The sequence below is a fragment of the Gavia stellata genome, chromosome 4 (assembly GCF_030936135.1).
Source record: "Gavia stellata isolate bGavSte3 chromosome 4, bGavSte3.hap2, whole genome shotgun sequence".
NCBI classification, from domain to species: domain Eukaryota; kingdom Metazoa; phylum Chordata; class Aves; order Gaviiformes; family Gaviidae; genus Gavia; species Gavia stellata.
The window spans coordinates 37385028-37395817 of NC_082597.1; the positions used below are offsets into that span (position 1 = coordinate 37385028).

At 35.6% G+C, this 10790-nt stretch overlaps 1 protein-coding gene across 4 annotated transcripts in view; it reads left to right on the plus strand.

Moving 5' to 3' along the window:
* Positions 1-7462, plus strand: part of MON2 (MON2 homolog, regulator of endosome-to-Golgi trafficking) — a 77905-nt gene extending 70443 nt beyond the window's left edge. For 3 of the 4 annotated variants that reach the window (XM_059816119.1, XM_059816117.1, XM_059816121.1), the window contains one exon: positions 1214-2653. In XM_059816119.1, coding sequence (XP_059672102.1) covers positions 1214-1377 — 164 coding nt within the window. In that variant the 3' untranslated portion in view covers positions 1378-2653. Of the gene's footprint in view, positions 1-1213; positions 2654-7437 lie in introns of those variants that run through there. The other variant, XM_059816120.1, reaches the window with a different exon arrangement.
* The last annotated feature ends 3328 nt before the right edge of the window (positions 7463-10790 follow it).

Consider the following 10790-nt stretch of genomic DNA (forward strand, 5'->3'; position numbering starts at 1 on the left):
TTCCCACCAGAAAATGTGGTCAGGAGTCTCTGTTAAACCAGCTGTATTGGACTCTGTAACTCGGACAGAATTGCATATACAACATTTCCCTCTACCTCCCCACTTTTGATGTTATGAGGACAGAAAAAAACTTTTCAGTCCTGAAACAAACAAATAAACCAGCCTTTCAAGAAAAACACAGGCAGGTGGGTTTCCTGAAAGAGGCACTGCTTCACTTGCAGCATCAGCGAGCAGTCAGATGTATGATAATGTGGTTTCCAAGGCTGGTGGCAAAAGGCTGAGGGCAAAACTATGCCAGGATACATAAAGCCTTTTGGTGAGCCCTGAAGGCAACTGAAGTGCTGCTTAGGTGGGCCTTTCTCTTACAGGGGTAGAGTAGCCAACTCAGCTAGACTGTTCCCCACATCCCTCTTCCTGCAATGAGAAATTCTTCACCTGGTCCATATATGGCAGTGATTGCCAAACCTCCTGTGTACTTTCTTATGAAGAAAACCACTGGACAAATTAGAGAATCACTTTACTCCCACTTCTTCTAGCTTTTAATAATTTTATTTCTTTAAGAAAATTATTAACGTTGTCTGAAATCAGGGTTTTGTTCTCTTTTGAAAACAGAGCTAAAACAGAGATAAGCAAGGAAGTGACATAATAATTAAGATTCACACTACAATGTTTAATTTCACTTGCTGGACTAACAAACTTTACCATGGATATTTTTGTGTCTTGGTCCAGTGTTTGTCCCTCCACTTTCTATAGCTCTTGTAATCTGGAATGATTTGAAATTAATTGAGGGCCTCATTGCTGACAAATTTCCAAAGGTGAAATGTGTGTCCAATTCAATTTTCTGTCAATAGCTGAGAAAAGCAGGCAGAACAGGTGTGTTACGGATTTAATAAAAGTAGTATCTTCAATTTGTCAGTTCTTCATCCAGAAAACACAGTGAGTGACTCATATGTAGAAACACAGGTGTGTAGCACCATTTTATGGATATCCCATCTGGCTTCCAGCTGCTGCTGCAAAAAAGAGTATGGCTCTCCTGCAAAAATCCTACATCAGATCTGAGAGCCCTGTACAGATGTTGTAGTGTCTATATAGTACTAGGTACCTATGTTTAGGCACCTGAATGTGCCCTTATTTATACAGGTACTGGAAAAAAATCTGTCGTAAGAATTTTGACAGTAGTAGGTGATTCTATCTGTTCTTTTCTTCATTGCAGTTGATGCTAACACGTGGGCACAAGTTATTGCCTTGTACCCGACACTAGTGGAATGTATCACCTGCTCATCCTCGGAAGTGTGCTCTGCGCTGAAAGAGGCACTGGTTCCCTTTAAGGATTTCATGCATCCACCAGCATCCAAGGTACAGAATGGAGAGTCTTGACCCCATAAAACTGTTTTTTATATTTGAAGGAAAAAAACAATCCAAAAATGTTTGTTCCCGGGTGAAGTTTCTCTGAGGAAATCTCTTGTGACTAGTACTTTGGCAACCAGTGCTGACTGCCTTTTAACTGTACTAACAAGAGCTCAGTAATTCATGAATACAGGCTATATCTCAAAGGTTCCAGAGTGAGTAGCAGTGCAAACCTTTAATAAATTTAACTGAATAGTTGGAATCATTTATAATCTAATGTACTTGCTACAGTATCTTGAAGTGGTGATTGAAAAGTGGGCTTATGTACAGCTTGTTGTGTATGTGTTAATGATGTAATTAAAAATACTTCAGTCAGATTTATTAGGCTGGTGTTTTGCACCCTTTTTTTGAAGTACGAATTGTACTAAAATTTTATGCAAGATGGTACTGTAACATTCCATATATCTGTAACCAGCCTTTGTAAACAAAGGGAACTGATATACTTGTGTGTATAATAAATGGTACAGTTCTGTATAAAATAGTTGCATTTATTATTTAAATTCTTTTAAAAATATTGATAATGTTAAATGCTTGAAAATGTATTTATTATGAATAAGTTGTACGCTTGCATTTTTACTTACAGTTTGCCTTCTTAATTGCCAGATATGCTCATTCATATCTGATCACGTTGTTAGTTTTTGCTTAATTGAATGTATCTTCTCTGTGGCCATTGGACATCTTAGAAAGGGTCATATGACAAAAGATTGCAGCGAGCAGTCAGTAGTCTGCTGATCTCAAACTTCAAAGTAGTTGACCTGAAGTAAGTTTAAATATGCAGAAATTCACTGTAGCACTTCAACACTACCATACCTCACTTCATAATATATTTGTTTCAAGATGTTTGTTCTACTCAACTCTATCCATTTTTGTAGTTGCAGCCTTGCTTTAAAAAAAAAATACATATTTGAGGGTGGTTAGCCTTTTTTGACCTTCTTGGCAGGTATCACAGTCTTTGAATCATGACCCAAGAAAGGTGATTTCAAATATCTGAAATACTTGGCTGTAATATTTTGTTCTATGATTTTAAGTGCTTTGTTTTGTAATGTCTTTTCAAACCAGATTGTCCTAATCTTTTAATTATAAACTGTCTGATACAAAACCATAAGAAGTGTATTTTTGAAGATAGTTACTCATTTAGAAGTGCAGTAAAATTTGTCATTAAGTAAATGTGAATTTGTTTCACTTTCACATAATACACTATTGAAGCAAAACATTTTTAATAGTATTGTTTTTAAAGTTTGTGACTTAGCACTTAATGATTTAATAATAAGAGTTTATGGTTTCAATAATGTTTCACCTGTATTCACATATTTTTAACCTGTGATGTGAAAGCACAAAGGCCAAATGTAAAAAAAAAAAAAAAGAGAGAGAGAGAGACAGGTGCCTTTCTATGGATATCAGAATTTCAGAGCTTACCTTTAGGTTTTTGTTCCTTAAAGTCTTTTGTAGATATTAAAAGATATTATCATACATAAGAAATGGTATTTCATCTGTTTGCTTTACAGTTTCCTGGCTAAAGGGACACTGATTGGTACATGTGAATAGATGTAGAAGTTGTAGGAGCTTCAAATTAAAGGTGGGATGAACTGGTCAGGGTTAGAAATACCCTGTGTGAATAATGTTATACAAGCTCAGCTTTGAACAGCTTGCTCCCATAAGGCTCCAGTTTATGGTCCTTTTTAAAAGCTTTCTGTTTCAAAGTACAGTAAGTATTAAAGAAGCTTCAAGATCTTGCACATTTATTTCTCTGTGACCAAAGTTGCATGGAACTTAATCATCAAGTGTGGATAGTTTTTAGAGAACGCACAGTTTACATTAAGGAAACAAATTATTCCCATTAATAGAATTTATGTCAAAATAGCTTCTTTGGAGGAGCCATTCCAGTATAATGCAGAACTGGGTCCCACATACATATAACAAATTATCTGTACTCTGAAAGTGAAAACCTGGCAACTGCTCTCCTAATCAGTGGAAGATAAGTCAAGGTCTATGAGGTCATTAAAGAAACGAAGTGTAGGACAGGAAAGAAGGGTATTAATTTGGTTTAGAATATATTATCTTAACCAGAATTTCTGGAAAGAGGTGTGCAGACGAAACTGTGGGTGAGTTTGTTTCTAATTAGTTTCTAATTGGTTTTTCAGTGATAACACAGATGCATTCTGTCCAATGAAGCAAATCTTCAGCTTTATCTGTATTTTAAAAAGGGGGTGTATAAGTATTTCCTGACTCTAGAGCCTAGACTACTTTACCACATATGGACATCAATCTTCAAAAGGTTTTGAAATAAACTACCAATGAGGTAACCTGCCTTCCTTTCCTCTTATTTACAAAATGAGTAATATCTGTGCTATTTGAGGCATGTTTTGGACATGCAAGCTGAGGTTGACCATGTTCAAACCGCTTTCTTGTATTTTGTTTAAATAGTTTGAGAACTAAAAACAAAACTACTTAGTTTAGAAAAGAGCGTTTTTTGTTGACTAATTTTGTCTGGGAATAAGAATTACGACCTCTATTGTGCCTTCTTGTCCAGCACTCCAACTTGAAGTATCAGTTTCTTTTTTCTATTTGTATTTTTTGCTAAATAGTGTTAGGGCTTCTTTGATGCAAACAGCATTTTTGAATATCTAAGTTTCACATTTTTACATGTTTCTAGCAAGGTAAATCTTGTTCCTGAAGAAATTTAATTGAATTTAATGTTACCTATTGAGTAGACCCATGTCCAAGTTCTTTTCAAGTCTGTAGGGTTGCTTAGTCATGAGAAGTAAAACACACGGACATTTTCAGGATTGGGGTCTGCATTATGTCACTGAAATCAGCTAGAAAAGGGGTACAGATGACTGTATAGAAATATGTCAGCTGGAAGTTAGAAGAGAAGCATTAATTGCTTGTTGAATGTAACCACAATCTTTACCCTTTTCCTTCTTCTCCCCAACTTTAAAACAGACATGGATTGGGAATCCAAAGAGAAAATGTAAGGACCTTACAGATTATGAGAAGGTTCATATCAAGATTTTGGATTACTTGGGAAAATTTGTATATCTCAATGCCATGACCATTGCCTTAATGTATACAAGGATTTAAGATTACATAGTAACTCTGATTAAGAAAAAGGAACAGATGCTGCAAACTGGGAACTTCTTATAAAGTCTTATTCTTAGAAGTAACCTACAATAGTTATTTGCTTATGATCAGAGATGCTTATCTAACTGGACATCTGTTTTGTTCCCTTGTACATGTGCCTGCTTCCCTACCTGTTTTATTGGTGAACTGTGGAATGTTACTGGACATTAAGCCACATGGTCACTGTTATTTACAAAAGCTAGGTAGGAGTACGGCTGTTAAACATCAGTAGTTTATCATCATATTATGTAGATGTTTTGGGGTTTGGTTTTTTTTTTTCATCCAGGTTGAGTTGTTTCTTCTTGCCAAATGGCAAACCTTCTCAGTTGCTGGGATCAAGAATGACTACCTCAGCAGCAAGTGAGGAAAAAAAAATCGATGGTTTAAGGCAACTTGTGTAAGAAAGATAGTGAAATTAAATATTCATGATTCTTAGGGTGGAGGGAGAACATAAAAATAAAAATCACTGGACTTCAAGAAGGCAGACTTCAGAAAATTGATAGGTAAGATCTCACAGAAGACAAGTCTGACGTAAGAGAGGAACTGAGGAGATAAGACAGTACCTTGGAGACGTGAAGGTCATGACCGAAAGTATATCCCAGTGCAGGTGACGGAGACTAGCTGTAATAAGAGACCAACTCAGTTAAATGAGGAATTTCATTGACTTCAAACACAAGGAGGGGAGGCCTGCAGAAGGTGGAAATTCAGATACCACCAAAGAACAGTGTTAACAGATAGGGATGAAAGTAGATGAGATACAGCTATCAACTGACAGAGAATAAATACATATGTAGTAAAAGATTTGCACTAACAAAAGTGCTGACTACTTAAAAGAGGATGGCTATTGACATATGAAGTGATTGTGTGTTTGGTTCAGTTTTTCAATTTGTGTGTTGAATTTTTTGGTTTGTTATAACGATGACTGATCCAAAAAGTCAAAAATTAATTGCCAGTGTATTGCTTGTGCAATTGATATGAGTGACAAAGATTGAAGAAGCTTCCCTAGAAAAAGGAAAACAGGATAGAAAATAGTTACATGTTGTCAAATTGACTGGGCCTGTAGAATTTCTTCCTGGTATTTAAAGAACTAATCTGAGGAACTTCAGCATTTTTAAGATCATCTCTGAAAACTAATGTAAAAGAAGAGAAGTACCAGATGACTGAAGAAAAGCCAAAGCAGTGCTTCAATTTTTTAAGGACAAAATGGAGGAGAAGATGGAAATTACAGATCAACTGGCCTGCCATTGATTCTTTTTTTTTCTCTGAGAAGTAAAAATTCAAACCTGTTGTTAGCATCAGCAAGATATCCATGATGTGCATAACAACTGCTAAGTATTTGCTATGATTAAGTCACATAAACCCAGTATAATTTCTTTCTATGAAACAGTAACGGATCATAGGTGGGAATAAGAACTAGTTGCTAAATCTTGATTTTATTAAGGCTTTGGACACTGTTTCACGTGACTCTTTCATAAGCAAACCAGGGAAACAAAGTCTAGCCAAGCAGACAGAGCCCTAAAAGCAAATATTACTTGATCAGAGTCAGAGTGTGCAGATTGGGATTCTACATGTAGCTTCTCTGAATACAATATAAAGATAAGATAGTATGTTTACTAAATTGGTAGCAAATTGACAGATGTATTACAAGTATGCTAGAAAACAGGATTATAACTCAACATCTCAACTGGCAGAATGGTCTCCCAAAACCCAGGATGCAATTCATCAACATGACTGTAAGATGCTGCTGTTAAGCAGCAGTTAGCTTTTTCCATTTAATTTTGCCAGCTTTCTTCAATAGGAGACTTGAATTTCAAAACAGTTTTGATGGTTTTCCTTAGAAAATTGCTCCAGTGTTAAAATGGCTGTCAGTGCAAACAGCTGTCATTAACAGTCAAAAACTAGATCTGAAAACATGTTTTGCAACAGTTTCTAATAATAGACATATAAAACAAGTCTTAACATATTTTAAAAAGTTGGTATAAAATTGTAATTTTTAATTGCTTAAACTGATACATTTCTGTGCATAATCCATACTTTTGTAACATCTAATCTATACAATGATTGTGTAATTGTCTTTAAAGCATCCAGTCAAAGCTTTATTTATTTTTCAGTTATGTATCAAACACCTGATCTCTACTTACACTGTTTTAAAAGATTTCAACTAACAATGTATTTTATGTCTTAAAGAATTAAGGTGTATATTAAATACAGGATGGAATTCTTGCAATAAAAATAGTATTGAGTAGTATTACCAGCAGAATAGGAGTTTTGTGTTGCATTGTAGAATGCATCAAATAGAACAACTACAGTGCATTAGTTACCATCCACTTTTCTGATTCAGATACCAGTTAGACAGTAACATGCTAAAAACTGATCCTTGTATTTCTGAGGTCCTATTTAAACATTTATGTCTTGATTATGAAACAGATTTGATAAAAAGGATAAGATACCTGTGTGTTTACTATGCTAACTACAGCATTTCATTAGCAAGAGATGAGAGTGTTCATTGCTCAAATTTGCTGTATAATCTGTGTTTAGAGGAGTTCTCAATAAGCTTATTTTTAAAATCAGTATGATATGCTTTTCTCACCATGTTAACACTTTTATTCCCACTGGTGGTCCACATACCTACTTTAAGAACTTCTTAAGGAATCTCCTTTGTCAGCACAGTAATCCTCTTTTCACCTGAAGCATGTTCCTTACAGAAAGGATGAGTTAAATACAGCTACCATCTTTTTCTTCAATGAAAAATACTGCAATGTTGAAACATACTCAAAGGCCTCAGCCCATATTGCCTGTCATTTTAATGGTTTTGAGGGTTTTTTGGTCTGTTTTGTTTTCAGAAGGGATTGCCAATAGATAAATAAGAAAATCCCTTGTAAGTCAGGTATCTGTTTGGCATCTTCACAGTTTTATTATTGAAGACCCTGATCTTCAAACTCTGTGTGCAGAGTTATCTGCCTTAGGCTTGGCATGAATCTCCATGACCAGTGATGTTTCCAAAGTTGACAGCTTCAAGACTGCAGAGGCTGGTGAGGATAAGAGACTATTGGAACCTTGAAACTTGACATCGCCTGGTCTGTTGTTTTTAATGTTATTTCTTACTTGGAACTATTAAAGTTGCCAAGGAATTGCTTATGTTTCTGGCTTCCTTGCTAGAAGACTTACGCTTCTTTTCCCCATCACATCACAGACTAATGCCTGGTCATGAGGGGAGGGACTGAGAGGCTCCATAGAAAAATGGCAGCCAAAACTGGACTGCCACCAACAAAGGACCTTTAAAAAGCCTAGAGAGCAGTCTGGTTTTGATCAACCTCTCTTATGAGAAAACATGGAAGGAGGCAGGAATATTATGTGCATAGTACTGCTGGCACATATGTGTACAAAGAACTGGTTTCTGGAGTACATCACAACTATTACTTGCAGGTCGACTTACTGTACATTTGTTCATGCCTCAGGGCTTGGCGTTGTAGCATAACATGGTACTACCTTACCACTAAAATGAGCCCCAGAGTCTGCACATAGTACTGCCCTAAAACAAATGAGGAAAGATAAACATTTATTTTAGAAAAGACTGATTTAAATTAAATATTTTATCTTAAAATATGAAATCAATAACCTCTGTTATAGCCGTACGCACTATAATCTCTTAAAATTTTAAGCAGTTATGAGTTGCCAAAGTCTTAAAGAGAATGCGCTGAACTGATGAATGGAGTAGCACAAAACCCTTTGTCTTTACAAAGTAAGAATCAGGAAGGAAGTTTTTGAAGTGCTAAACCGCAATCTGATAGCAGTAGCTGCTTATTGCAGTTCAATTTCACTATAACCAGCTCAATTCAAACAACTAGTTCAAACTGGGAAACAGATTAGGAACTGAAAAAGCTTGCTTTTTTCCCCCTTTCTATACATAGGGTAGATCTGTGAAGGTGAAATCTAATGTATCTAAAAGCTGAAGGCAGCACCAGCCAGAAACAATCAGTTCTATCCTCTTTGTTAACAAGATGTGTTTCATGAATATATCCAATCCATTTAAAACAGATCAATCTAAGAAAGAATTATTTTGAATGCTGTTTTTCATATTATTCTACTTTGCATCTATATAGAGCTCTATGGAAACTAATGAAGTGTTAAATAATCAAGAAAAAATGTACTCAACCATTTTCTGATAAAATAAAATGTAACCATTTAGTGTCCGATAAGGTATAGAATTGTTACTTATGTAAAATATATTCCCTAGTTATAAAAGGTTGACCATCTTAGTGCAATGACTATATTTAATTGCAAACAAACATTTAAATAATTGCTGATGAAGCAATAAAAATAATATTTTAGAAGAAATAAATACAGATGCAAAACGAAGTTTAAAACATAGTTCCCTGCTTATTTAAATCATTACTGAAACAAGACACTTCTGATAGATACCATTCCTCCTGTAATCAAACTTATGAGAGGCAGTATGGAGTATTTGCTTTGAGAGGCACAAGCTGGATTTCCCAGATTTAGGTAACTAAAATTGTGTGGTCTACCCCAAGATTAACTAACCTAGCTTTCATTTGCAGTTAGGGAAGACAAATAGGCAGGCCTTAGCAGGAGATCCATTCCATCCTAAAAGAGGTCACGTCAGTTGCTATGTGGAAGTGCCGGTTCTTGCTACAAGAGCATAGGACAGCTACTTTAGGCTTAGGCATCTGGTGTTTTGTGAGGTTTTTTCAGCTTACTTTAGACATCTCAAAATGGGGAAGATGAGTATCTGTCAATGGCTCAGATTGCCACAGTAAATGCAACGGACTTTGCTATGGCAGTGTGTTGATGGTGCTGTAGTTTTTTTTAAGCTCCCCTAAGAGCATTTTCTTTGTGGTTTTTTTGTTTGCTTTTTGGTTTTTTACATGTCCTTTGCAGGGCCCTACTCTGAGGCTTGGCTGTTTTTTTTCCCCTTGTCGAGATCATATTTATTTGTTGTACCCTGCCTCTGCAAGGGACAACATGCTATGACTTCCTTGTAGTCATAGCATTAGTCTAAATACTTAGGTGAAGGCTTAAGAGCTCAACAGTTACTGCTAGTGTAGAAAACAGAGCTCTTTTTCAACCTTAAATTCTCCTTGCTACTCATCTGTCTTGGTTTTCCATAGGTTCCCCAATTTGGATGAGTACATGACATTATTATCTTCATGAACTCAGTAAACTGAACTAAGCATTTCCAGTCCTGCTACGCTTTTGTACACTCCTTATCATAGAATTTTATATAACATTTAACTGCTGCTTTCTACCCAATTGTTTCAGGTCAGCAAGGTTACAGTTGCTTCTAATACCTGTAACTTGGTGCCTGAATGCTTATTTTTGGCATTTGAATTTCTCATCTCTGAGGAAAAAATGTTTGAAAGAAATCATGCTTACTAGCAAAGTCGTTGCACATTGACATTCTCAGTAAAGAAGATTTGAATTGCTGAAAGTAACGAAGGGCACCAATCCTCAAAATCTTTCAGAGCTTTGCACTACAGGTTGTGGGACAGCATGAGGGAATCCGCAAGGTGGGTGGCTCCAACAGACATTAGGGTCTGGAAGCTTGCAGGTTGGTACCTGCATCCATCTGCAGCCTTGCACATTTCCTAACCTTTTAGTTCTTCTTTCATTGCTTTCCAGGATCTACTTCAATAACTTCTTGGACTTCTGGTGTTTAAAGGTAAATATAAATCCAAAAAGAAAATCAGTGTAGATGTTCTGATTTGCCATATAATAAATTGTGATGTATGCTGAATATCTGCCATTAGTTTTTAGTGATTAAATGATAACAATTTAAAAATAACAATTTCTGCCTATACATTATACACTACAAATATTTCAATTAATAAACTTACCAAACTTCCAAGAGGAAACAGTATTCTACTGTTGTTTATCTGCTCCTTCTTATAAATAATTAAATTCATCCCAATGATGTGGTTTAAATTTACATTTTACTTTCACCCAGAAGTGCTGATTTTCCTCATATAGAAATTGCAAACTCCTTGTCCAAGAAACTTTCTAAACATACTCATGATGTTAAGATGGATTTCAGTCTGTTAATTAATGAATATAAAAGATCGTAATTGAGGAAAACAAGTCATTTGGATATGAAACACTGATAGTCTTTCATAACAGTTGCTTTACATTATATAGTTGAAGTGGCCTTAGAACAGAAGGGACCACAATAAAAAAAGAAAAAGATAAAAATTAACCCAGAATTAACTAGAAACTTCAATATTCTGACTAAGCATGGAGGATTTTTT